At 44.7% G+C, this 27,348-nt stretch overlaps 3 protein-coding genes across 8 annotated transcripts; all 3 read left to right on the forward strand.

The window, feature by feature from the left end:
• Positions 1–3,066: 3,066 nt before the first annotated feature.
• On the forward strand, positions 3,067–7,304 carry LOC109766558 (probable E3 ubiquitin-protein ligase LUL2). Its single transcript, XM_020325341.4, has 3 exons — positions 3,067–4,265; positions 5,903–6,404; positions 6,712–7,304. Exons 1-3 carry the CDS (start codon positions 3,733–3,735, stop codon positions 6,892–6,894), a joined length of 1,218 nt encoding a protein of 405 aa, XP_020180930.1. The 5' UTR covers positions 3,067–3,732; the 3' UTR covers positions 6,895–7,304.
• Positions 7,305–10,164: 2,860 nt separating this feature from the next.
• LOC109766559 (chorismate synthase 2, chloroplastic) lies at positions 10,165–14,244 on the forward strand. The gene is made up of 13 exons (XM_020325342.4): positions 10,165–10,506; positions 11,016–11,166; positions 11,305–11,381; positions 11,488–11,546; positions 11,672–11,755; positions 11,905–11,997; positions 12,451–12,531; positions 12,618–12,749; positions 12,931–13,033; positions 13,115–13,209; positions 13,306–13,371; positions 13,680–13,764; positions 13,850–14,244. Exons 1-13 carry the CDS (start codon positions 10,365–10,367, stop codon positions 14,002–14,004), a joined length of 1,323 nt encoding a protein of 440 aa, XP_020180931.1. The 5' UTR covers positions 10,165–10,364; the 3' UTR covers positions 14,005–14,244.
• A 2,903-nt stretch (positions 14,245–17,147) lies between these two features.
• On the forward strand, positions 17,148–26,652 carry LOC109766560 (protein TPR3). Of its 6 annotated transcripts, none has more exons than XM_073496780.1 (28): positions 17,153–17,220; positions 17,756–17,953; positions 18,083–18,245; positions 18,348–18,527; positions 18,616–18,729; positions 18,843–19,001; positions 20,265–20,442; positions 20,526–20,646; positions 20,743–20,858; positions 20,993–21,146; positions 21,238–21,347; positions 21,436–21,505; positions 21,583–21,656; positions 21,767–21,862; positions 21,949–22,044; positions 22,151–22,278; positions 22,367–22,601; positions 22,714–22,878; positions 22,955–23,053; positions 23,151–23,297; positions 23,692–23,802; positions 24,083–24,262; positions 24,339–24,467; positions 24,558–24,653; positions 24,737–24,925; positions 25,014–25,183; positions 25,987–26,267; positions 26,354–26,652. In XM_073496780.1, exons 3-27 carry the CDS (start codon positions 18,166–18,168, stop codon positions 26,192–26,194), a joined length of 3,405 nt encoding a protein of 1,134 aa, XP_073352881.1. In that variant the 5' UTR covers positions 17,153–17,220; positions 17,756–17,953; positions 18,083–18,165; the 3' UTR covers positions 26,195–26,267; positions 26,354–26,652. The 6 variants fall into 6 exon arrangements, with proteins under 6 accessions (XP_073352882.1, XP_073352885.1, XP_073352881.1 ...); XM_073496783.1 differs by having other exon boundaries at positions 20,526–20,628; XM_073496781.1 differs by lacking the exon at positions 17,756–17,953 and having other exon boundaries at positions 17,148–17,220.
• Positions 26,653–27,348: the final 696 nt, after the last annotated feature.

The raw sequence follows: 27,348 nt of genomic DNA on the forward strand, positions 1-27,348 counted from the left end.
ACGAGCGTTGCTGGGCCAGGCCCATGCGAGCGACGCGCGGGCGCTGCGATCGCTAACGAGCGCTAAAGGCGCCAAGGAGGAGGTCTCGCAGGCCCCTGTTCCTAAAAAAAATCTCACAGGCCCCTCTTATTATGAACAAAACTATTTTTTTAACGGGCCGGCCCAGTCGGTCGAACCTGTGTAAGGTCATTGGTCATGAGCGACGCCATTCGGAAGCCTCACAACGATCAGCGCCACTTGGCGCGCTCTCAGCCACCCACCATGTGTCGCGCTCTGGGCGCTCTCTTCGGATTTTGTTTTTTTATTTATGTTTTCGCACGTGTTTTCGGCTTTTTAAACAATTTTTTTTAACGTTTCGGTTTTCCACCGGTATTCCTTAGCTTTTGGAACAAAAAAATTACACGAAAAAACACGTTTTTTTTCTTCCGCGAGAGTCATGGTCGTACCTTTCGGAAACGAAAAACAACGTGTTTTCTGGGTTTTTTTCTTCCGCAAAAGGCACGGTTGTGCTTTCGCGAGAATCACGGACGTGCCTCTCAGAAATAAAAAAAATGCGTATTCTGGTTTTTTTTTCCGTGAGAGGCACGATTTTGCTTCCGCGAGAGGCAAACGGAAAAAAACGTGTTTTCTTTTTTTTCTCTTCTGTGAGAGGCACGGTTTTGCTTCCGCAAGAGGCATGGTTGTGCTTTCGCGAGAAGCACGGTCGTGCCTCCTGGAAAGGAAAAAAAAGTGTCTTCTCTTCTTCTTTTTTCTTCCGCGAGAGGCACGGTTTTGCTTCCGTGAGAGGTACGGTTATGATTTCACGAGAGGCACGGGCATGCCTCTTTTGGAAATGGAAAAACCCGTGCTCCCGGTTTGTTTTTTCGTTCAGTTTTTTCGTGAAAAAAAGTTTGTCAAAAACTATCAACATGGGTTCTAGTTTTGAAGGTCTCGATGCGAGAAATCCAACGATGAAAACGGTTCGAGATTTGGACTCATGGTTTAAGAAATGAAACGCTTTGAATAAACGGATCTACGGAAAAAGGAAAACTCTCAAGTTGCGATAAGTGGCGCACATGCAGTGCGCCACTGTCACAACCTGAAAAGATAAGAGTGATCTTTGCAATGAATACTCCTCAATTAGTGATTTCGGGCACCAGAATAATGTAGATGCCCACTCAAAAAAAAAAAGAGAATAATGTAAATGCTCATCTTGTTGCTAAAACACTTTAAAGTTGGCCCCTGGGCGTCATATATGGTTGCTAGAACCACCTGATTATGTAAACTTCAGTATTAATTACTCCCTCTGTTTCATAATATAAAAATATTTTTTACACTACACTAATGTTAAAAACGTTCTTATATTATGAAATGAAGGGAGTAATAAAGATCAGGCGGTTGTTCTAAAAAAGAAAAACTCCTTTTGCCTCCGACGAAGCTGCTTGATGGGGAAGGAAAGACGGACCGAGGCAGCATCGTGCAGTGAAGCTTTGGCTTTGGTTGGGAACCTTCGTTATTCCTTTGTTTTTTTGTCGATGTTGAGGAGGAGGCAGTCTCGTCTACTCTTTTCAGTTCTCACAACATCTCTCGTCAACAGATACGTCCCTACTTGACGGATATCCAGCTACAATTATTAGTATTATTTTATTACAATTATCACATATGGGTGTGGATAGTAACTCGTGCCCATGGATATCTTGGCGCACCAACAAATGAACGGACAAATAATTTCTCCCTCTCTCAGTTTATAGGGTGTACGCGTATCCCTAGGTCGTTAATTTGACCAACATAATACAAAGTCATACTCCCTCCGTACCGAAATATAAGTTTTTTTAGACATTTCAAATGAACTACAACATACGGATGTATGTAGACATATTTTAGAGTGTAGATTCACTCATATTGCTTCGTATGTAGTCATCTATTGAAATCTCTAGAAAAATAAATATTTTGAAACGGAGGGAGTATATTACAAAAAATATACCAATATAAACTTTAGATGTTCTATTGTCAAACGTTATAATTTTTGTGTTATATAATTTATATTAAAATGATAAAATTGACAACTTAGGTATATGCACAGGACTTGTAAACTGAAACGGAGTCTCAAAAATAAAATAAAGTAAAATGAACGGACAAATAATAAGTATGGACTGGACCTCAAGAAGCTCTGCCCGGATAAACCCGTCCAACTTCATTTACACAACGTCTCTGGCCGACAAATATTTTGTCCAGCTTCATCCACGGTCTGGTTTTACCGTGGAAGGTCGAGATGGAGGCGCGGCGTACTCTATCTCGAGATCATCAACAAGCCTGGCATTTGTTACGTACTGATCGGTGGTGCCTCACGATCGATCGCCTTCCCTTTGGGGTCCAGGCATTGTCCCGGGGTCGAGGCCAGCTGCGGTCGCATCGGATAGCAAGTGTTTATCTAGTCAAGTAGGGACGCATGCATGCCCACTTTGGACGCTAACCAAGCGAGAGCAAGTAAATGAGTGCGACGACGGAAAGGGTGTCGCCAATTAGAGGAGCACCCACATTTTCAGGCTTAAATCAACCATCCCATCGACCACACCGAGGCCACTGACAGTACCGTTCGTCTGTTGTGCGAAGGAAGGTCGCTCAATTATTGCATCTGTATCGTGCACGCCTTTCATTTTGGCCATGCAAGGGAGCCGTGCGATTGTAGGAAGCTTTATTCCAAACAAACCGAACAAGGTATAAATGTATTGTTGTTTCTTTGTCATTAGTCGAACGGAAAAGCCCACTAGCAAAAGCGGAGCAGCGACGCCTCTGGTTAGGCTCCGCTCTGACCACTACCACTACCGCCTCCTCCCACTAGAAGGACCTCTTTCCCAGAAAGCTTTGTTAACAAAAGGGCAAGGAATATAAGAATTGTTGCCACTTGACAACCAGCCCCTCCGTTTCCAACTCCAACCCCGCAAAAACAGCCAATGATGCATCGGTCGTCGCCATTTCACTGCAATTTCAAAAGGTTTTTACACGTGCGGCCAGGAGAGGAGTTTACCGTGCGGCTTGGAGCCACTCCACACCACTATTACTCGCACTTGGTTGCATGCTGGAAACGGGAGCAGTGCAGAGCCTCACCGAAAATAGGCCATCACTCCCTCACCGCCAAATGCAGAGCTCCGCGCACTGGTCGTCGCACATTCACCTCACGTGTGGGGTGAAAAAGCTCGCCGTGCCTCGGACGGGGTTCGAGGGAGCCCCGCCGCTGGTTTGGCGCCCGCACGCCGCGCACAAGCCCCGCGTGGCCGGCGGGCGATTCGGGGGGAGTTAAAGGGGCTGGGGGTGTGATAGATAACAACCATAGCTGTAACCACCGAGGGCGAGGGGGGGAGAGAAAAGAGACGATAGTGGTGTGCTTTACGCGCAACCTTCCATTATAGCCCCAAAAATACGACACAGACGAGAAAGCAAACAAGTGTGGGTGAGCGCGCCGGCAAGCGTCCCCCTCCCTCCCTCCCTCCTCCCTCCTCCCCTCCCTCGACCCCGATCGAATCGATCGTCGATTTCGATCCGCGTGGGGGAATCGATCGGGGGCTCCAATTCCACCACGCCGCTTCTTCCGATCCCCGGAGCCGGCGTGCGTGTTATCTTTCTTGGATTTTTGGGTTTTCTGGGGACGTTGGGAGGAGAGGAATTGGGAGGAGGGCGAGGCTCCTCCAATTTTGATGCTCCAGGGCCCCGAGATCCGAGCCTGAGCGCGGGTGATCTGCGCGCGCGGGAGCTATGGGCAACGCGGGCAGCAACGGCGGGGGAGGCGGCCCGGGCCACCGCCGCCGGAGCTCCGGCCACGGCCACGGCCACCACCACCAGGCGCCGCCGCCCCCGCAGCAGCCGGAGGCCGCGCCCAACCGCTACGTCTTCGCCGCCGCCACGCCCTACCCGCCGCAGTACCCCAACCCCAACCCGCCGCAGTACTACCCGCAGTACGGGAACTACTACCCGCCGCCGCCGCCGTCCGTGCAGGTGCCCCTCCCGGCGCCCTACGACCACCACCACAGGGGCGCCGCGCCGCCGCCCAACGTGCCCCCCACAGAGTTCCCGCCCTCCGTCCACTCCCACAACTACCCCGGCTGGGCCGGGCGCTACCCCTACGGGCTCCAGCCGCCCATGCCCACGCCCTACGTCGAGCACCAGAAGGCCGTCACCATCCGCAACGACGTCAACCTCAAGAAGGAGACGCTCCGGATTGAGCCTGATGAAGGCTGTCCCGGCCGCTTCCTCGTCGCCTTCACCTTCGATGCCACCGTCGCTGGAAGGTGAATCTTTCTTCCTTTATGTATATTTGTGCCAGTGGCCGGGAGCAGGATTTGTGTGGAAGGTGTTCTTGTTTGCATGGATTCGTTTTGTACATCGACGTTGATGCTTTGAGGAATTAGTCTCAGTCTCTGATGATGGTGATGCTTTCACTTGCTTGAGGTTAAGGGCGGTATTTGTCTATTTCAGCGATCTTTGACCTCCATTTGTTTGTTGATTGACGATTCCCTCTATTGATCAAAACAGAAAAAGGGAATTAGTAAAAACCATACATGAAGACTTTTTGTCTACAAAAGTATTACCTGAGAACACTAACATGCTTGTAAGGACGAGCTCAGTCATCTATTGCAGTATCCTTGATACCCTGGTCCTTGCAAATAATGCTTCTTCAATAGCCAGAAAGCCAGCTATAGCATTATATGCATGTTTTATTCATTATTAGATTCTTCTCAAAAGTCTTTAGTAAAAACTCTGTTAGTAAGGATGAAGTTTCAATGATCTACAGTTGCCATACACTTTGATGATCCCTTGGCAACTGTTAAACTTTGGTACTTGTTGTGTGTCCGTACTCTGGAGGCAGAACACTACATATGTGGGTTCCTGCCTGGTCAAACCATTGTAATTTTTGCATTGGTTGTGAGACTTACAGAGGATGCTCGCTCCGCCGCATTGTTAACACCAAGTGTTACTTGTGCCCTATTCTCAGAGGTGGCCTAGTCGACGGTAGATACTTTCTGCTCAGTTGTTACTGTAGGCATATATTTTATTCTCTAAACCAACATGTTTCCATCCTTGGAGTTATATTTGGAACTGTTAAGGTCTTCATCCGCTGTACCATTTTCCCTCTTTCATCATCATTTTTGTAGCACATCCGCGCTTGGTTGAATAATCTGTCCGTTACCAGATATTTGTACCAAGCAAGTCTTTCTTTATAGTTTATTTGAAATTGACGTGTTCTGATTATGAGCCACCAAAAAGAATTCTTGGAATTTCAATTCTACCAAGTTGTCGATACCGTTCCGTGATAAAGCATGCATCTTGCTACATTTTTCTCAAAGATAAATTTAAGGCCTGCTTTGCTTTGTAGGAATTCTATAGGATAGGCTATCTGAAGGAAAATTTTCTATAGATCCCTTTGATTTGTAGGAGTCGATTCCTATTCCTATGTAGGATTGGTTCCTATCATTTACATTTCAAAGGAAAAAAAAACATTAGCTCAGACCTATTGGAGAAATTCTTATCCTATGAACCAAGTGACATCTCTTTTCCTATAGGAACTGAGATGCATGTCATCTCATTTCCTGTGACTTTCCTATTCCTATGAACCAAAGGATGCCTAAGTGTAATAGGTTGCGAAATCGCTAATGGTTAGCGAAATATGTATTGAAATTAAATTTGTTTATTCTGGGATAACTATACGAAGCACACTGTACTTGTCCTTCCTGCAAATATGACACTGGTATGTTTGTAGAGGATTTTGGTGTTTTGTGCTAGAGCTGCATTGCTATTTAATGTATTGTTGTACTTTCATGTTGTATGACTAAAGCATTACAGCTTCCTTAATACAGATAAAAGAAGTCTTATTCTTTCTGTAATGTTAGGTGATTTACCATTCTTCTTAATCTACTTCCTTGAACAGCATGACTGTCTACTTCTTTGCAAAGGAAGAGCTCAACTGCAATCTAACAGCAATGAAGCCAGACTTGATTAAGCCTGTTACTGTTAGCTTCAAAGAGGGTCTTGGCCAGAAGTTTAGGCAACCTTCAGGGACAGGAATTGACTTCTCAGTGTTTGAGGACTCTGAGTTGTTGAAACAGGGGGGGATGGAAATATATCCACTTGCAGTTAAAGCTGAGACAACACTGTCTGCTGATCAACCATCGGAGGGGGAAGACCAGAAGCCAAAAACTCCAAACTCACAGATCACACAGGCTGTGTTTGAAAAGAAAGAAAGTGGCGACTATCAAGTACGAGTTGTTAGTCAGATCCTTTGGGTGAATGGCACCAGGTATGAATTGCAGGAAATATATGGGATAGGAAACTCTGTGGAAGGGGACACTGATGCAAATGATCCTGGGAAAGAATGTGTCATCTGCCTCTCAGAACCTAGGGATACTACTGTCCTTCCATGTAGGCATATGGTAAGTCTCAAATCTATAAAAATACAAGCTTAAGTTTGATATTATCTATGATTGAAGTTAATTAAGCTATAATGCTGCAGTTTTGCTATTCTAGGAAAAAACATGATTTCCAGAGATTTACTGTGTTATTCCACTTGTACTATATTGTTTACCCAGTGTGATCTTAAACATTTCATATTCTATTTACTGATCCAGAAAAAGTCTACAATAACTCAGGAATTGTTATCCATTTCCAGTATTATGAGCTTTTTGGCAGCCGACTCTGCTGGCATCTCTAGTAACTCTGACACTGAATATTTTGCCGCAGTGTATGTGCAGCGAGTGCGCCAAGGTCTTGAGGTACCAGACCACCAGGTGCCCCATCTGCCGTCAGCCGGTCGAGCGGCTGCTGGAGATCAAAGTTAACAACAAAGCCGAAGAGCCGCCCCAGCAGACGTCCCAATCGCCTCCGCTACATCCACCCCCTGCTCTGCATCAGGAAGAGGTGTAGCTGCAGCCTATCACGAACAGCGTAAAAACACTATATGCTTCTGGATTGCGGCCTTCGGGCCTTCTCCCCCTGCAGGGTGCTCACTTCGTTTGAGCATACGGGATGTAACTGTTAAACTCGCCTCGGTTACCTGTAGTGTATGTAAAGCATGTTGTAAAGCTTCTGGCATCACGAAGCGGCTCGCCGACTCCGGCGGGGAGCCCGGCAGATGCCAAGATGAGGACATCTGATACGTTCATGCGTGTGCTGTTGGCTAGCTGAAGAAGTTGCAGCAGGGTTGGGGGTGTGCCTCGTGCCTGCCTGGTTTCCTCTGTCGGGGGAGGGGGGAAAGAGGCACAGAAGGTGCCTCCAGATTTGTACAAAGTCTCGTAATTTCTATCGTATCATAAATTTACCTTGAGGTTGACACATTTCTCTTCTCTGGGTTCTCTGTTTGTGGCTGATGAGTTATGATGATTCCACTTGTGTGCGAATGGAGTATATTTTATCTGGCGTTGGCATCGCGTGCTGCCGTGCTCCAACTTATTTTCCTGTTGTTTGCTCAAACTTAACGTGTGATAAACGAGGAACACAAAGTCACCAACCCTCTCCACGAGCATCATCTGACTGGTGTCAAGTTCGATTTGTGATGGATCGTTTTTCTTTTTGTGAAAGCTCATTTGATCGTTACATTGTCTCTTCTTTTTGGCTTTTTTGGTTCACAGGATATAGAAATATTATAGGATTAGGAAAACTATAAGGCAGCTTTGCTTCATAGGATATGAAAAGTATAGGAATAGAAAAATCATAGGAAGTGAGATGACATGCATCTCAACTCTTATAAGAAAATAGATGTCCTGTGATGCATATGATAAGAATTTTTTTCATTGAATCTAGGCAATGTTTTTTTTCTTTGAAAATGTGAAGGATTGATTCTTATTCTACATAGGAATAGACATCCATTCCTACAAACCAAAGAGATTCAAAGAATTTTTTTTCCTACAAAATTCATATGTCATGTGATGCATATGATAAAAATAAAATTCTTATGGACGAAAGGAGGCCTAAGAAGTGAGACGCATTGTAGCTCAAATTCTATGAACAGCGATAGAAAGAAATACATCATTCAGTTCACATGATATGCTTTTCTTCTATTAGGTCTGAGCTAACATTTCTTGTACTTTGAAGTACGGCAGATAGGAAACAATCATGTATAGAAATGTGACTCTTAAGGAAAATTTTCATACAAAAATTATATCACGTAGAATTCTCACAAAATTCCTGTAAACCAAAGAGGCCTTAGAATAATGATCCAGCTTACCGATTTATTCGTTGAAAAAGTGCAATGAATCAAATAATTGAAACTATTAAGAACAAAGATCAAGTGAAACCATTTCCACCAAACGGCCAAATAAGCAACCACTCCTACATAGCCTCCTCCCTAGTTTTATCCTTTTCCTTATTTCTTTCTCCTCCACCCATTTCTCCATGGTAGATTTTATTTCTCATCCACTCCTCTTGATCCCCTCCTCGCGTGTGGACTTCTCTGCCCCCACACCACTCTCATCTTCCTTCTCCCAAGGGTGCAGAGCTCGTTCGCATGGATGACCTCAACGGTATGAGCTCATGATGGAGCTTGGAACAAGGACTCTTATCCTCGCTACGATTGGTGAAGATGACCCCCCCCCCTCCCTCCACTAGATCCGGTGTTGTTGTTCGGCTAGGCAGATTTGGGGGCGTGAGTCCAAAGACAAGAAGGTCGAGTGCCTCAAATGTTGGCTGAAAACAGTTTTGTGACCAGCCGATTTCTAACTAAACCAATCAAGATCCAACGGATCCCCCGTCGTCTTCTAGCCCAGGCCAATGGATTGTTTATCCTCTTCCTCCGACTACCGCCAATCCACCCCAGGCCTCGCCGCCAATCTCCACCACCCTCAGCCCCCGACACTCCCGCGACAGCCTCGCCGCCCCGCCCTTCCCCCAACCGCCGCCCACCGTCATGCCGCCGCCGCCCCCGGCCATCCCTCTAACCCCGTCATTGAGCAGATTTTTCCCGACGAACCTGCACCCCCATGTAAGATAGAATGTCGGCGAGCCTGCCACCGTAAGATAGATCAGATGACGAGCCTGCCACCCTGCCACCCTAAGATAGATCGCCAGCGGCTGCTCCTTCCTTCCTTCCCTCCGGCGAGACTGCTTCTTCTTCCAAAACTCGACCGGCCCAGATAGTAAATTCAGACGACTTACCTATAGATATTGTGATTTTTTTTCAACACAAGAAGGGCCCCGAAGGACCCAGACTTATATTATATAAGCATGCAACATCTTACATAAAGGCCCAACAGAAAGAGAAAATTACAATCCAGGCCGGACATTTTTGTAGATAGGACCCCAGACAACAAAACTGAAAAGCAATCGAGTCCTCTTCGCCGTCTTCGATCCTGGCCCTATCCCACCACCACCGGGGACGAAACCACTTGGGGCGGAGGAATGGCTACAGCACCACCAGCGCACAATCAGAGGTAGACAGTTGAAGTACCAGACGAAGAACCTGCTAAACTGCCTCCCATATGGCTCGGCGGCCAGGAGGAAATAGAGGAGCCGGACGCCGTCGCTGGAACTCCGAGTGGTCGCCTTTCGACCAGAAGGTGCAGCGGCGCAGTGGCAAGAACCTCCTGATGCTCTTTGCACCGAGATCCCCCACCATTTGCTGCAAAACTTAGGCTCCAAGGACACGCAGAAAGGATAGAGCAACTAAATCCCCTTCCTCCCTCTTCTTCCAGTCCACCTCCATGGCAGCTTGAGAAGAAGTGGGGAAGAAGGAGCTTGAGCTCCAGATCTGGGACACCTGCGAGCTTATTTGGGGGAGAAACGCCGACGAAAATCCCCTCCGCCTCTGGCTCCGACCACCGGAGCACCGTTAAGAGGAGTTTCACCGCCGCCAGCCGCTGGTCACAGCTCGCCTGCACCAGCCGCATACCTCCCGACGGCATAACGCTAGTCCTAAAGACAACCTGACATCTAGTCTGTACGGCAATCCAAGCTCTTCTCCCCGCCCTACTCCGGCCGGCAGCGCCGTCGGAGAGGAGAGGGGCCCGAGCCGGGCCTGAGCAAGAGGCGACTCTCAAGAAGAGAGGGGAGGAGGAGGAGAGGAGAAGGAGAGGAGACGGGACATAAACCCCTAGATATTGTGATTTTGATTTTCCATTGCAACGCACAAGCATGTGTATATTGTAATAAAAAAAACTGTGTGTTGTGTTTAGCGAGTCAATCCCCTCACCAACCCGCACCGGACCGGGGCCTCCGGTCTCGTCGTCGTAGGTGCGGCAAACACCACGAAACCAAACCAGACCACCAGACCTGAGCCGCCGGAGCGAGGGGTAGGTAGGTGGCGCCTCTCCGTCGCGTATTTAGAGTCCACCCCCTCCCCTTCCTCCTCTGTTCCACCTCACCAACCGAAACCAAACCAACCAATCTACCACCCCTCTCCAATGGCAGCCGCGCCCACGTCGCACCAGCTCGCCGCCGGGGCGCCCTGGAGCTCCCTCCCCCGCGGCGGGTTCCGGGCGCTCACGGACTCCGCCCCCGCCTCCGTCCGCTTCTCCGTCGGTCGCCGCCGCGCCGCCCGCCTAGGTCCGTCCCGCTGCTCCGCGCCTCCTCGATTCCTGTTGTTAGAACGCGCTTCGCCGTGTCTGCTCCGTTTATGGGGTTGGGGGTAACTGGTTGGTTGCTTTAAGGCGAGCTTAGGATTGCTTGGTCAGCTGCTGCCTGAGAGTATAGTATGGCCGTCGTTGGTGGCATGGAGAAGAGGGTTTGTGAACTGTTCTGTAGAGAAAAGCCGTCTTTCTGATGCCATTTTCGGGAACCGTATTTCCGCGATCGCAATTTCAAAGATCATAGTTCGTTTGGCCATATCACCCATAGCTCAGTACAGGTTCACTGTTGCATCTCCATTGGTGTTTTGAGATCTCAGGGGTTGTGACAGTACCTAGTTCCAATGCTGTCGTTTTTTGTATCCTGAATTTGTATATTCTATGTAAACTCTGAGATGCCCTGCATGTCAGCATAACTGCAGTTCTCTTTGAACGAGAACCGTAAAAGAGCTAACTCTGACATGTGTTGCTCCGTAAATTGGAGAACAGAGGTGAAAGCAGCTGGAAACATCTTCGGGGACTACTTCCAGGTTGCAACTTATGGAGAGTCTCATGGAGGCGGTGTTGGCTGCGTTATCAGTGGTTGTCCACCCAGAATCCCACTCACGGAGGAAGACATGCAAGGAGACCTTGATCGAAGGTGTGCTTCAATATTTCATTAGTTTTCCAGCTGCTGCCAGAATTAGGATATTGCAAATGCATTCTGTTGAACTCTTGGAGATATAATCATTAGATATTTCCATGATGCAAACTAATATGAAGAGGTTGATTATCACAGGCGGCCCGGTCAGAGCAGAATAACAACCCCAAGGAAGGAGACCGATACTTGTAAAATCCTTTCAGGGACATACGAAGGTAGGGTACATTTCAAGACATGGGATATCCTTGGTGCATTTGATTTTTAAATAAGAATGCATTAGTTTGTGTCAGTGTTATGAAAAGCTGAATGAATTTTCTGCAGGAATGACCACTGGGACACCAATTCATGTTCTTGTCCCAAACACGGATCAAAGAGGGGGTGTAAGTATCTAGTAGTAGTATCTCATATAAGATTTTTAATAACTGCTCATGGTAGCTGGACATTTGGAAGGGCAATAATTGTTGGCACTGACCCTTTTGTTTCGCAATCATATTTGGTTCCACAGGATTACACTGAAATGGCTAAGGCGTACAGACCTTCCCATGCGGATTTAACTTATGACCTCAAATACGGTGTTAGATCTGTGCAGGTACCTGTTGTCATACATATATAAAATGTATAGACCAGTTCTCACACTGAAGCACTAACTATTGCAGCTTTTCTGCTTCAACTTTACATGTGGGTGTTTTCTGTACTTGAATAGTTGAATTAAACAATTTTCTATACCAACTGTAATAGGGAGGTGGAAGGTCATCGGCAAGAGAAACCATTGGAAGGGTAGCTGCAGGAGCTGTTGCAAAGAAAATTCTTAAGCTCAAATGTGGAGTAGAGGTTCGGTCCTACTTGGCACCTTTTTTTTTTAACTATTCCACATCTGTAACCAAGTCTTGTCACTCCCCTGGTTACTGCTTGATAAACAATGGCCTGAAGAAAGAAAACTTGCATGTGGATACATCCTAAATATGTCGAAGCATTCAACTTTTGTCTTAAATTAAATACTAGCATCGTTAGATTTTGCAAATAAGCAGTGGTTTTCCCCTTGGATGGCCCCTCTTTATTTTGTTTTTATTTCAGTTCTTGCTTGACCTAAATATGACAATCCAGTTGTTTATGTACTTCGATCCGTCTTGTATACTGTTGCATAGAGCAATCTGTATCATGCTGATGCGAATACTGATTTATTTCACCATTTCATTCCCACACAGAAGGGCAAATTTCGTGGCTCTCTCTGTCTTGATAACTTAATTTTTCAGTACCTTATGGCGGAGAAATATTTACCTGCAGATTCTAGCATTTGTTTCCAAAGTGCATCAAGTGGTACTTCCTGAAGACGCAGTTGATTACGAAGCTCTTACCCTGGATCAGGTCCGTGGTTGCCACCCTTTTGACTAACATTACAGGATACTCTTCAGTGATTTACTGGATTTTTTTCTTGTTTTTAAAATTTCCAGATAGAGAGCAACATCTGTAGATGTCCTGATCCAGAATATGCACAGAAGATGATTGATGCAATTGATAAAGTACGAATTAATGGGAATTCGATTGGTGGGGTGGTCACATGCATTGCCAGAAATGTTCCTCGTGTAAGTATTAAGATTCTGTTATGTTGATTTTGGTGTGTTCCAGCATAATAAACCAAATAAGGCCTCACTCTATTTTGTTCTCGGCTCATCATTATCATACATCATATTTGTTGCTTAATCATCATTGACACAATTCAGTAATAGTAACGCATTGTCTTCTGCCTGCTGGTATAATTTATAGGGGCTTGGTTCTCCTGTATTTGACAAACTTGAAGCTCTACTGGCAAAGGCTATGCTTTCTCTTCCTGCAAGCAAGGGGTTTGAGATCGGTAGTGGATTTGCAGGTAGGAAATTGGTTTGCACAAAATTGGTTGTTGTGGGAATGCCTCCTACAAATCGCCTGACTATTAGTAACTTGTTCCCAGGTACTGACCTAACTGGAAGTGAGCATAACGATGAGTTCTATATGGATGAGGCTGGAAATGTGAGAACACGAACCAATCGCTCGGGCGGTGTACAGGTATTTATCTTAGCGCCTGCTTTACTATTACAATGTTCATTTTCAATACTTAAAATCAGAAGTATGACACTTGATTGTTAATTTGTGTTCATGCAGGGAGGGATATCAAATGGTGAAACTATATACTTCAAAGTAGCTTTCAAGCCAACAGCAACTATTGGGGTAAGTCATTCCAGTGCAGAGAACTTCCTTTCAGAATTGCAAAACAGAGAAAATGTTCTTGAAAGTGTAGCAACGTTTCCATGGCATGCTTTTCGAATGATAAGAACTGTGATATTATGCCGTAATAACTTGTAACCACTGCTATGTCAAGTATCAAACTTGTTAGCAGCCATGAATAGTCAAACCTTTATTTGGTGCAAAAATTTGGTTTCTTCCCATTGGAGTATAAGTAGGGCGACATTTCATGCATGCTACCTGTGGTACATTTGTATAGTCATTCATCTGAGGTGTTAATTTCATTTTCCCAGAAGAAGCAAAATACTGTAACAAGGGATCATGAGGATATCGAACTTCTGACAAGGGGTCGCCATGACCCATGTGTTGTCCCTAGGGGTAATGGATCCATCTAATACTCTACCTTTTGTTACGTCTATTGGTGTCCTATCACCTGATCCTTTCCCCATCATTGCTTCTGTAGCTGTTCCAATGGTGGAGACGATGGCCGCATTGGTCCTCATGGACCAGCTGATGGCACATGTTGCTCAATGCGAGATGTTCCCGCTGAACCTCGCCCTACAAGAACCAATCGGCTCCACGAACAGTACACCTGCGTTGGCACCAGATCTAGCATAATACCTGCTTTGGAACGAGAAGGCCCTCTTACATATTCTCCTCCCTCTCTTTCATCTCCCATATTTCAGGGTTTTGCTAAGCAGTTTGCAGTTTTGTACCAAACTGTATACTAGAATATACATTGGATTAGTGTACACCAAGAGATCTGTTGATCACCGAAAATAAAAAGTTTGTGACGTGAACAGTTTGTTCTGGACAACCAGTCAATGTGAGCAATAGAACATTTCTCCACTTGTTGAAGATACTGATATTGTGCTTTCCATGTACGCCAGTATAGTTTCTATGTGCGTCAGATATTCATGCTTGCACGTCAGTCTCTGTTCCCTGGCGAAATTGTTGTCTGGCGTAAATTGAAATGCGATGTGTGTTATAGTATACTCTGTGTATGTATGCACTGAGAACATGATCATCTTTTAGATCTCGAAAACGAAGGAGATATATCGGATTGTTTGATGATGATTCGGTGCTTCTATATTGTCCTGCCTGCTCGCGACAGCAGGCGATAGTTTGGACCATGACACGGGGTCGCTGTCAGTGACAACATTAATCTCCAAACGCCTTAATTTGCCCTTGGTTGTGTATAATGTGTTTTCTAAGCACACATTTCTTGACTTTACACTTTGTGCTAGGAAAGGGGTGTGCTGAGTTTTCATGGACAGAAACAAAAGGACATAATTGGAAATAATGTGAAACCAGGAGAGCGACTTGTGAGGATAACAACCAAACACACTACTAGCGGATTACAGCTAACAATATGCTCTATTTTATTTGGCTTGATGGCTACAGCTACTAACAATGTTGAGTACTCAACAATGTTCTCTATTACGCACTACTACAGTACATATTATTTGGGTTGGTGGTCGACAAATTACGTATCTTTCCCGAAACCTAAAAGCAAGTAAAGACGTCGACCAAGTACACAAGCAAGCTCAGAGATGTTCTACTATCTTTTCAGTTTTGTCATGTCGGTCCTTACATGACTTGTATTTTGCTCTTTATAATATAAATGAGACACGTATTACCATGCAACCCAGCGCAAAAGAATTATACTATACTCAAGTTCTACTCACATGATGCTTTTTATGCGTGGTATGGAATTGAGTCTTTTGCAGGGTATGAAATTAATATTTGAATGTCCAAGGTCATGCATTTTGTGATAAAAGAATTAATCCTCAAATATAGGACACTTTGTATCTATTTATTTATTGCGAAGGGCCTAATGCTACTCCATATATTAAACATCGCACGCCCCTTTTTTCAAGGTAAAAGGGAATTTATTAACTCAAAAAGGGGATTGTCCAGATTGCAAAGGAGGGGTATATCGTCCGCCCCCTGACCGGATCAAACATGTCCTTACAAACACACATACAAAAACTAATAATTCGTATTCAAATTTTTGGGGGTGCCCAAGTCTTCTTCCTCCTGCATCCATCGGCGACGCGCCGTGAGCATATTTTGATGCCGTCTTTGGAGCTTTGCCTAGGCAGAGCAATTTTTTAACCCATGAGTTTGTAGAAAAAGCGTCCCGGAAAGTCGTTGATGTAGATCAAGAGACGCCGGCAGCCGCGATCTGCGAAGCAGATAGCCGCAAGACCGTTCTAAGATAAGGGGGGAGATCCTCAGGGGTAAAGAGTGAGCGTCTTATATGGGATCCGACGCATCCAGCAGAGCGAAGCAGCGTTCCATTCTTTTCAGCGACATCCTTCTGCATTGGCAGCGAGTGGCTCGGAGAAGAAAGTGCATATAAGGGCTTGAAGAAATTTCGAAGACAACAAAAACTTTGCCCGGCTCCGGTGAGGGAGGGGCAATGACGGCGGCGCGTCTTCGGCTCGCTTCAGTGCTTATAGTCGTCGCTAGGTGGTCGACGGATCGGGATGTAATTTTTATTGTTTCTGGTGTTCGTTGTACTGCTATGGTTGAAGATGAATAGACTGGAAGTTTTCTTGAAAAAAAAACCCCAACTAAACCCAGATGGATCCAACGAAAACCTAAATTGATCGGATCTCGAAAGACCTGCGGGAGAGACGGCTCCATGCCCACCGACGATAAGCATGGCAACAAAACGGGGAAAAACGACGAGCACATTACTCCTATAGTGAAACAACACCACCGCTCGTCGCTCCAAACAAAACTTGAAGACTCCCTAAAGAAAACCTGGAAAAATCACTCATGGCACTACATGTTAAGCACGGGTCTAATGTCGAGCTCGCCACCGTCTAAGACCATGAACGAACTCCCTCTTCTCCGGTGACCTAGCCAGGCCAGGCCGTTGTTGAAGATCATCGCGCTGGATCACCAGCTCCACCGTTGAGCACTGCTTGACAAAAGACTGACACTTAAGCACACATCTCCTTTGCCACCCCGCATCAGCCCTCCACTCCTCCACAAGCAGGCCGCCCCCCCGATCAGGACCTCCCTGTTGACACCGAGGCTGCACAAACTTTGCCCGGCGACGCGCCTTAGCGGCCACGAAAGGGAATAGATGGGGTGGTGGCTAGGGTTTTGGTCGTTCGTCTCTTGGTCCTCTTTTCCTTTTTGCGCGAACACCCCTTATTGATAGCAAATACTCACACATTCTGATTTAGTTGTTTTAGATTTGTCTAGATACGGATGCATCTAGACACGTTTTAGATAAATACGGATGCATCTACCAATCTGTATCTAGACAAATCTAAGACAATTAATTTAGGACGAAGGTAATATATAAATAATAAAGCATAACTAAATATTTGTGAACGAAATGGTAAATCCTGATATCTTAATTTGTCTTGCCTGACGTGTTTCCTTAATAATAGTAAGAAATACTAGTTCCGCAAAGAAAAAATAGTAAGAAATGGAAAAGGCCGATTTTCTTTGAGAGGAGAGCATTAAAAGGCGTCTTTTAGTTGTTGGGTACAGACTGGACACGTCTTCATTAAAAGCAAATCCAAACGCGGATTCCCTTGCGCTAATGGCGATGGAGCCGCATGGACCCTACCACTACCTCCCGTGTCTGATCAGCCTATCAGACAGCGCTTATCAGACGGGATAAGCTGATACGCATATCGAGAGAGGCACACGAGCAGATCGATAAGCCATCACTCTTATCAGTGGCAACACGAGAGTTTCCTATAAATAGGACCGCGAGGTGGTTGCCCCTCCTTGCCCTAGCTAGCCCCCAACAACCCATTTCCTCTCCCCACAGCTCTTCTCCGGTCCCTCCAGCCACAAAGCTCCGTAAGTGCAGCACAGCCTTTGTTTTTGCTTTTCGTTCGGAATTATGCAGCTGTTGGTTGGATGTTTTTGATTCGATTCGAATTCGATCCTGGAATTTTTTCGCGGGGGCAAGGAGTTCGTTCTGCGTATACCCATGCCCAAAAAGATCCAGCAGCAGGATCGAAAAGGGGCCCTGGCCTTCCACGGGCCCGATTCCTGGGTTTGGATCTGCATTTCCGGGCGAGTTTTTTCAAAATCGTTGGGATATGTGCGTATATATATGGCAGGTTCCGAAACAGATCTAGGGTTTGGGTTTGGGGCGAACGCGTGCAGCGAACGTAAGGCGTGTGTTTTTTTTCCTTTTCTCCTGTCCGCAACGATAAAGATATTTTATCCTGCACGTTCTCGTATGTCGTTTGGGGAGTGTGCGAGTATATATAGACGCGCAGGGGAGGGGGGGTTCCATTATCGTCTCGTCCCGTCCGATATAAATAGGGGAATTCTGCTCCCCACCCCCGTTCCCTTTGTTGACTTACGATACTGCCCCTTGCCTCAGTCTCATCCTCCCGGCTCTCTCGGTCCTCTCGCGATAGCCCCGGCCGCCCCCCCAAATCGGAAGCCGCGCAGCCCCCGGATCTCCGCCGCCGGGCGCCCCGCCGACCCGCGCCGCCTCGAGCCCTCCGCCGGCCCCGCTCTGCTCGCCCGGCGCGGGGCGGAGCGGAGGAGATCCGAGCCGGGGAGGTTCCTTCCGCTGGTAAAGCCCTAGCCCGCCTGGATCGATCTCGCTTTTGATCTGTTTTTTTTCCCGTCGTATGTTGTTTCCGCCGCGGCTGGGCTGTGAGCGATCGTGAACTGAACCTGGAATCCGAATCTTATTCCGCAGTGGGGGGTCCTGCGCCCCCGTAGGCTAGGTCTACAGCCGAGTTGCATCCGCCGCCTGGTGGGTGAGGAGTCGGGGAAGCGAGGATGTCTTCTCTCAGCCGGGAGCTCGTCTTCCTCATCCTGCAGTTCCTCGATGAGGAGAAGTTCAAGGAGACCGTCCACAAGTGAGTGATTCAAACTCCAAAAATAAATAAATAAAGTCAAAAATTGGTGCTGTTCGTTTGTCTAGCGTTGCTCACTTGGAACCTTCCCTTGTCGCCGTTTAGGCTCGAGCAGGAGTCTGGTTTCTACTTCAACATGAAGTACTTTGAGGACGAGGTGATCAATGGGAATTGGGATGAGGTGGAGCGCTACCTCGGGGGCTTCACCAAAGTCGACGACAACCGCTACTCGATGAAGATATTCTTTGAGATCCGCAAGCAGAAGTATCTCGAGGCCCTCGATAAGTAAGTGCAGGGGGAAGAGGTGTCTTTATTTAGTTGTAATAAATGCTGGACTGCGGTGATAGCTGACTATGTGTTCCTTTGCTGCCAGGCATGATCGGTCCAAGGCGGTTGAAATCTTGGTCAAGGACTTGAAGGTGTTTGCATCCTTTAACGAGGAGCTGTTTAAGGAGATAACACAGCTATTGACTCTGGAGAACTTCAGGTAAAATCTGCGCGATTGCATTCGTTTATAACATTAGGTTCTTGCCATCATTTGTGTGGCTCTAACCGTTACTGGATTGCTCAGTGATTGGTTTTTGCTTTTATTATTGATAGGGAGAATGAGCAGCTCTCCAAGTATGGTGATACAAAATCTGCAAGAGCAATAATGCTTGTTGAGCTGAAGAAGCTGATCGAAGCTAACCCCTTATTCCGTGATAAGCTCCAGTTTCCCAATCTGAAGAGCTCTAGATTACGGACACTTATCAACCAGAGGTAGCACATGAAGAAAAATAATATTCTTGGCACCCTTACTTTGTTGTATGGGCATCTTATTTATTCTTATACGCTGCATATTTCTTGCTGCTAAACTGATGATGCTAGTTATAGATCTACCAGGTGAACATTCTTTCGTCCAATAAAATTACTTAACCCTCATGAGAGGGTTTTAACTCACATTTTATCCTTTGTAAAACTGACCCAGTAAAATGTTATAAGCTAACGAGGCTGTGCACCACATTCGGTTCTCCCCAATTTTATTTAAACCAACCATGCTTGGTTAGGAAAATATGACCTGGCTTAATTTGCCATAAACTAAGCGAGGGCTGCTGTTCATTCATGGCAAAACTTGGTTTCGTAATGTTATAATCTTGTCATTTGACCCATCTCTACCATTGCATATTTACATTGTAAATAAGGTTGCTCTTCATGACAAGTTTTGCGGATCCTACAGTCGTAAATATCCAAAAAATTGAGCCACCTGTTTGCATTTACATTTTTCCATCAGTCCAATACAATTTGAAGTTCAAATAAGTATAGAATCTCCATATGACTTGTCACCACTATTTGCTAACCTGCAGTCTCTATTTCTTTGGAACCGAAACTTATATAGATGTCACAAATATTTGCAAATTCAACTAGTTAGCCTACTATTTCCTTGATTCATTACTATTTACTTTCCATTATTTATTGCGAATAAGTGGTTATTCCTAGATTACCAGAGTCAGCCCTGGTTGATGATTCTGTTAGGATTAGGGTTTAGGCCTACCCTATATTCCTCCACCTTATCGAGATTCTGGGTTTAATTTCTTTCCTCACGTTTGTGAGTCTTTGGATTTACCATATGTGTTTGGACGTGGAGGGAAAGAGAATTAATTAAGAAGTCTATGTACGGGCAAGGTGTGCTATGTGTAAAAATATCATACTATCCCAGCATGGTGAGTTATTGTCAGCTTTAATTTGCTTGATGCAACCAACCTGGGTGTCACGCTCAGCTGAGCTCCATCCTGGATGACATTGCGCCCCACCATGTGCAAGGCCCAAACCATGCTGTTTGCTTTGCCGCCAGGCCTGGGTGGGGTAATTAACACGAAGGAGGATGTTGTTTGGATAAGAATCAAATTGTGTTTAACTTAATTTGCTTGTGAAATTGTTGTTATTTGTGTTTTTGTTTGTTATTTTTGAAGGAGGTGGAAGGTGGGGACCCCACCAGTAACTCCATTTACCATAGTAGTAATGTTATTGTGTATTATATGGCAGCTTAAACTGGCAGCACCAGCTTTGCAAAAATCCTAGGCCTAATCCTGACATCAAGACCCTCTTTGTTGATCATTCTTGTGGACAACCAAATGGTGCACGTGCTCCATCACCAGCAAACAATCCACTACTTGGATCTATACCTAAACCTGGTGGTTTCCCCCAATTGGGCGCCCATGGAGTAAGCTTGTTGAGCATATCTGGACACTTCATCTATATGTGGAAGTGTACATTTATTGATAATCTGGTTTATGCCTGTTTCAGCCCTTTCAACCTGCACCAACACCCGTCGCACCTCTGGCCGGTTGGATGTCAAACCCTCCAGCAGTAACGCATCCTGCTGTTTCTGGAGGTGCTATTGGATTTGGTACTCCTACGAATCCTGGTACTTATGTTTGTTAATATTGCAAGGAATTCGCGAACGTTATGAATAGGTGGGCATTGCATGGTTGATTAACACTTCTGCACATATATCTTGTAGCTGCTATGTTGAAGCATCCTAGGACACCCTCGGCTGCTAACCCTTCTATGGATTATCCATCTGGAGATTCTGATCATGTCAGTAAGAGACCTAGGCCAGTTGGGTTGTCTGAGGAGGTATTAGCAATTTCATTCCCTCAAAAATCTGTTACCGCTATTGGATTCTTGCAGTCGATACTTGATAATACTGTCATGCTATGCCTAATCAATCCTCGATATATACCTGATTTCAACTGGGTTGTATTTAACAGGTGAATCTTCCGGTGAATATGATGCCAGTAACTTATCCGCAGAGCCATAGCTACCCGCAAGATGATTTCCATAAAGCTGTCGCACGGACATTGAGTCAAGGATCAGCTCCAATGAGCATGGATTTCCATCCAGTTCAACAAACTCTTCTTCTTGGTAAGCTCTTTAATGTCTGTGCCCATGATAAATCTTTGTCTCTCCCATAGCATCTCATTCTTGTGCATTTTTCACTTGGTATCTGTTTTAGTTGGTACCAATGTTGGTGACATTGGATTGTGGGATGTTGGCACCAAGGAGAGACTTGTTGTAAGAAACTTCAAGGTTTGGGAGCTTGGGAAATGTTCTATGGCCCTCCAGGTTTGTTCACTGCAATATGTAGTTCAGTAACCTAGTATTCTTACCTGTACTTAATATAAGTATGTGTAAATGTAAATTGTACAAACAGGCTGCACTGGTTAAGGATCCTACCGTGTCAGTTAATCGCATAATATGGAGTCCTGATGGAACCTTGTTTGGTAAGATGTCGTGAACAGTTTTTGTATTGCTGTTCTGTCAAGTTAGCCCTCTTCTAATGTTATGTTCTGTTTAAAAGGTGTTGCTTATTCAAGGCATATAGTACAGATTTATTCTTATCATGGTGGCGATGATATTAGGCAACACTTGGAGGTATTACTGCATATACTTATCACTCACTATCTGCTTTATGGCTCATTGTCTTGTGTACATGGTTTGCTATCTTGTGTCCTGAATATGATTATAAACTGTCTGTTGATTAGATTGATGCACATGTTGGTGGCGTAAATGACATTGCATTCGCCCATCCAAATAAGCAGCTCTGTATAATTACCTGTGGAGACGATAAGACGATAAAGGTGAGTTTCTGTGATGGTATTAATTCTGGGACTGTATTGTATCTTGTTTCACTAGAAATATGAAGTCTACAATAATTGCATTCTAGGTGTGGGAGGCCACCAGTGGAACAAAACAATTTACCTTTGAAGGTCATGAAGCTCCTGTCTATTCTGTTTGTCCACATTACAAGGAAAATATTCAGGTACTTGAAAAGCATTTATTATGTCAGGCATTTGCACCAGATTGTATTGTTTCTTCTATTGGAAGCTAATGTTTTTTTAACCTCATGTTACCTGCCTGTTACGCAGTTCATCTTTTCAACTGCTTTAGATGGAAAGATAAAGGCATGGCTCTATGATAATCTTGGGTCCAGAGTTGACTATGATGCACCAGGTCATTGGTGCACTACGATGGCATATAGTGCGGATGGGTCAAGGTTCGTATCTAAATTCATTGTTAACATTTTTAGCTAGGATTATGCAGGTGTTTGTTCTTTGTTTCACTCTTTTCTTGCCTCTATGTAGATTATTTTCTTGTGGGACCAGCAAGGATGGTGAATCACACCTGGTGGAATGGAATGAGAGTGAAGGTGCGGTGAAGAGAACATACCAGGGATTTCGTAAGCGATCGATGGGTGTTGTACAATTTGATACGACGCGAAATAGGTTTTTGGCTGCTGGAGATGAGTTCGTGATAAAGATTTGGGACATGGACAACACTAGTCTTCTGACTACCATTGAAGCTGATGGTGGCCTACCTGTGAGTTCTTTTTGTTTGTGTGTGCTTATGTTGGAGAATTTCTGATTTGATATAAATGTAATAAGAATCTCCTTCCTTGTTCTAACTTGGTGGCTGGTCCCATAACTATCAGGCAAGCCCGCGTATCCGCTTTAACAAGGAGGGTACTCTGTTGGCAGTCTCTACTGTTGATAATGGTATCAAAGTCTTAGCAAATGCTGATGGTGTTCGTTTATTGCGCACACTGGAAAATCGTTCTTTTGATGCTTCTCGTAGTGCATCTGAGACTGTAACAAAGGTAGTTACTTAAACCAAGAAACAACTTCAGATTGTTTTCCTTGCATGCATGGCTCAATCATTTCTTATTGGTGCAGCCTCTTATAAACCCATTGACTGCTGCTGCCGCGGCAGCTGCCGCCGCCGCCGCTGCAACCAGTTCTGGAACTGCTGCTCCATCATCTATAACTGCAATGGTTCGTTTTGATCCAGATTCATTTGGTCTGTAATATTATAAACAATTTACATTGTGATCCAAACTAACTTGATCTTACTCTGGACTTCTTTTGACAGAATGGGGACAACAGAAGCATGGTTGATGTAAAACCTAGAATAGCTGATGAGTCAATGGATAAGTCAAAGGTCTGGAAGCTTATGGAGATAACTGATACAGCTCAGTGCAGATCACTAAAACTAGGTGATAGTATTAGGACAGCTAAGGTGATACTTCTTCCCTTGCCTTTTTCCTCTGTATATGTTTGAATATGCATCATTTTCTAGCAATCTTTGTAGGTGCACTGCCATTTATAAGATTAATATTTTGTTAAATTAATTCATAGTGATTTCTACGTGTAGAACAACTGTTTTAGCTCTTGTTACATGCTTGATGTTTGACAAGTGTCTTGCGGACATGAACATTCATTATGACTGCTAAGTGAAGCTATGCACATGCTTATCTATATGCACCTACGGCTTACAAGTCAGTCAATGATGCATGCACTGTATAATGCATGAAGGGCATCTCACATTTTTTACTTGTATTATGGATTGTTCTGTTTGGTGTGCTAGTGTCAATGCTTAGTTTGTCATAAGTTTTTATTTGTCTTAATTGCAGATCTCGAGACTGATCTACACAAATTCAGGTGTTGCTATCTTGGCTTTAGCTTCAAATGCCGTCCATCTACTGTGGAAATGGCCACGTAATGAACGAAATTCAACTGGAAAGGTGAAATTCTGGTTGTTTGTTCATAGTTGCTCAGCTTTCTTACTACTACCTCCGTTTCTAAATATAAGCCCTTTTAGAGATTTCAATAAGAACCTACATACGGATGTATATAGACGCATTTTAGAGTATAGATTCACTCATTTTGTTCCGTATTTAGTCTGTATTGGAATCTCTAAAAAGGCTTATATTTAGGAACGGAGGGAGTAGATATGTACATCACAGGTGAACACTGTATGTTTGATTGTTACTAATTGTTTTAATTTGCTATTCACTCTTCTAGGCTACTGCTAGTGTTTCTCCTCAATTATGGCAACCTCCAAGTGGCATTCTCATGACTAATGACACAATTGACAATAGTCCTGATGAGGCCGTTCACTGCTTTGCTTTGTCAAAGAATGATTCATATGTCATGTCAGCTTCAGGAGGGAAAATCTCTCTATTCAACATGATGACTTTTAAGGTTAGTAAATCATTGTGATCATGTGTAATTATCATTTTTACGGTAGAAGATGTCCTAACATTTATGGTGACCGCAGACGATGACAACGTTTATGCCTCCACCACCAGCAGCTACTTTCCTAGCATTCCATCCTCAAGATAACAACATAATTGCAATTGGAATGGATGATTCAACCATCCAAATTTACAACGTTCGGATTGATGAGGTATTAGCACCTGCTATAACATGATTACGATTGTTCTTTTCTGTAGTGAACAAGGTGCACTCAGATAAGATGTATTCGTTTTTTGTACAGGTCAAAAGCAAACTTAGAGGGCACTCTAAGAAAATTACAGGTCTCGCCTTTTCAAATGTGTTAAATGTTTTGGTATCCTCTGGAGCTGATGCACAGGTTATTTACTGAACTATCTAGTCAGATCATGTCTATCAAGCAAGTTCTGTTCCATCTTCAGTTTCTGATTGTTCCTGTTGTAGATATGTGTTTGGAACACTGATGGGTGGGAGAGGCAAAGGAGCAGATTTTTGCAGATACCGTCTGGCCGCCCAACGTCCAACATCTTAGACACACGAGTTCAGTTCCACCAAGATCAACAGCATTGTCTTGTTGTCCATGAGACCCAGATTGCCATCTATGATGCCTCAAAACTAGAACCCGTGAAGCAGGTGAAATTTCTTTCATTATCATTTGACGCTTAGTCTTTCTTGCTACGAAGGTTGTCTTGTGGCTCACTCACCTTAACTTTGCTTTCAGTGGCCTCCTCGGGAGACCTCTGCTCCTCCAATAACGCATGCTACATTCTCATGTGATAGTCAACTGATTTATGCAAGCTTTCTGGACGCCACTGTCTGCATATTTAGCGCATCAAGTTTGAGACTCCAATGCCGAATTCTTCCAGCTTCTTATCTTCCTCAAAATATCAGGTATTTTATAAGGCTCAAACCAAACATAATTTACTCTGTCAGGGACTCAGGGGGTTGTCTACCTGTCTGAGTTACTGGGTTAATTGTCTATCTCTTCTGAAAGGATGTTGGCTGGCCTCATTTTAGAGGGTCTGTGTTTGAATTAGTGTTTTTTGTCCTCAAGCAATTACTTTAGTTCAGTGCAATAACATGATACACCTTTCTAAGGGCAGTTATAGAATCAAGTTACCCGAAGTGCTGCTTAGACTAGCAAGTGCATGTCCATAACAGATTGCTAATACTTGTTTGGGAGATTTATATTTTTTTGTTGCCTTGAGCTACTAAATCCGTAAGATACATACCTGAACAAAAATCCATCTTTTGGTATTAGAACAAACGATTGTTTCAACTCCCAGTGATTTTTTTCTTAGTGCATTTGGATCGTCTGCATGAGGGAGTTCTGTATTTGCATCGCTGTGCCAGTTTATAGTACCATATTTTAAATTAGTATATGGGTTTGCAGTGCTACATGTATCAAACTGAATTGGAATACATCGTTAGGCATTTATAGGAAAGACTACTCCCAACGTCCCATAATATAAGATCTTATTACATCCGATTGGCTCTCAGCAGTGTAACCACAAACTAGTTACTCTGTTGAACTGAAGTTGTAACAGAACTGTCCTATGAATAGTCCTTTTTTTTTGCCACCCACATGTTTGCTTCCCTTAAACTTACAACAAGCAAGTCATTAATACAGTTGCCACTCAAAAACTGGTTTTGTTGAATTGTGAGTAAACTGCTGACATGTGTTTCTTTTCTAGTTCAAATGTTCATCCAGTTGTGGTTGCGGCACATCCTTCGGAGGCAAATCAGTTTGCTCTAGGCCTTACTGATGGCAGTGTTTATGTCATGGAACCGTTGGAATCTGAGAGAAAGTGGGGAATTCCTCCACCAGCGGAGAATGGATCGACGAGCAACATGTCCACACCTCCTAATGGAGCTTCGAGTTCTGATCAACCAGAAAGATAATAACTAGAAGTTTGAAGTGTTTAGACCTTTCTATCACTTCGACTCTTGATGGTGGTATGAGTCACTAACCAAGGTATCCATCTCAGAATTCAGAAGTCAATGTACATACACATTAATAAGTCAGTTTGATTCAGTTTGTAATCGCCCCTTGTTGTGCAGATGGGCTTCACTTTTACAACTTGGCTTCACAGAGCTGGTTCCAAGGGTGGTGTCGACGAGAGCACAATAAAAAACCAAGGCTTAACCGCAGTTCGTGTGTTGCTTATATTATGTGTTGCTATTATATTACCATTATTAAGTGAGGGAGGAATTGATTAGTGCCAGTGTTTGTTTTTGTTCTGTTTGTCGTGGTACGAGGAAAGATTACCAAGTAGATAAGGTCTAGTAGCAGTTTGGCTGTACCTAATCAGTACCCTTATTTCATTCCGACTAGTAAGTAAAAACTTGTTTTTTCCTCATGCCCATTGTTTCATTTGTCATATCATCTGGTGTGTGCTCAAATCTCTGTATCGGCCTCTTCATCATCCAGTAAGAGGCTGCGCTTCTGTTGGGTCGTTGCCAAATGCCTGCTTTTCTTTTCTTGATAGGCGCATCGAATGATCATGAAGATGATCTTCGCGGTTCCGAGTGGCTAATGTTGATACCACGCCAGTTTGATCTTTGATTTCTGCATGCAACATGATTTCTCTACTGTATTGTCGGTGAAACTGAGCATCTGTTGCATTTGACTGGCTGATAGTCCCCGCACTTGGCCTTTTCCGGACGTACAGCGTAATGTGACGTGAAGCCACCAGATTTGGGGAGGACGTTTGTCTCCCTGGAATATGACTTGTGACGCGGACGCCTGCAGCATAAAGTTTGAAACAAGAGAGTAAAGTAAAGTGGCTGCAATGTGTTGGCCATGGCATTTTTGCCCGCCATAAAGGTGGGATAGCGCAAATGTGCGGCGAACAGGCACCAACCCCAGGTCAATGAAAGAGAAAACAGAAATGGACGTACTGTTAGCACCACAGAGTAGCCCGATTGGAGAGAAGCCGCATCAGCCGGACAGAGGGGACGCGGCACCAAAGTTGCATAGGAGAAGCTAGCTCCACCGTTGCGGTGAAAGAAAGGCCATGATTGGTGTTGGTGGCTGTCCCATGCATTACGTGTGA

This window comes from Aegilops tauschii, chromosome 4 (assembly GCF_002575655.3).
Source record: "Aegilops tauschii subsp. strangulata cultivar AL8/78 chromosome 4, Aet v6.0, whole genome shotgun sequence".
Classification (NCBI taxonomy): domain Eukaryota; kingdom Viridiplantae; phylum Streptophyta; class Magnoliopsida; order Poales; family Poaceae; genus Aegilops; species Aegilops tauschii.

Coding starts and splice junctions, on each gene's coding strand:
- LOC109766558 (XM_020325341.4), top strand. CDS start 3,733: ATGGGCAACGCGGGCAGCAACGGCGGGGGAGGCGGCCCGGGCCACCGC. Junction 4,266..5,902: donor GATGCCACCGTCGCTGGAAG/GTGAATCTTTCT, acceptor TTCCTTGAACAG/CATGACTGTCTACTTCTTTG. Junction 6,405..6,711: donor TCCTTCCATGTAGGCATATG/GTAAGTCTCAAA, acceptor ATTTTGCCGCAG/TGTATGTGCAGCGAGTGCGC.
- LOC109766559 (XM_020325342.4), top strand. CDS start 10,365: ATGGCAGCCGCGCCCACGTCGCACCAGCTCGCCGCCGGGGCGCCCTGG. Junction 11,756..11,904: donor ACGGTGTTAGATCTGTGCAG/GTACCTGTTGTC, acceptor CAACTGTAATAG/GGAGGTGGAAGGTCATCGGC. Junction 13,210..13,305: donor ATCGCTCGGGCGGTGTACAG/GTATTTATCTTA, acceptor GTGTTCATGCAG/GGAGGGATATCAAATGGTGA.
- LOC109766560 (XM_073496781.1), top strand. CDS start 18,166: ATGTCTTCTCTCAGCCGGGAGCTCGTCTTCCTCATCCTGCAGTTCCTC. Junction 21,657..21,766: donor ATATTAGGCAACACTTGGAG/GTATTACTGCAT, acceptor TCTGTTGATTAG/ATTGATGCACATGTTGGTGG. Junction 24,468..24,557: donor ACAACGTTCGGATTGATGAG/GTATTAGCACCT, acceptor TTTTTTGTACAG/GTCAAAAGCAAACTTAGAGG.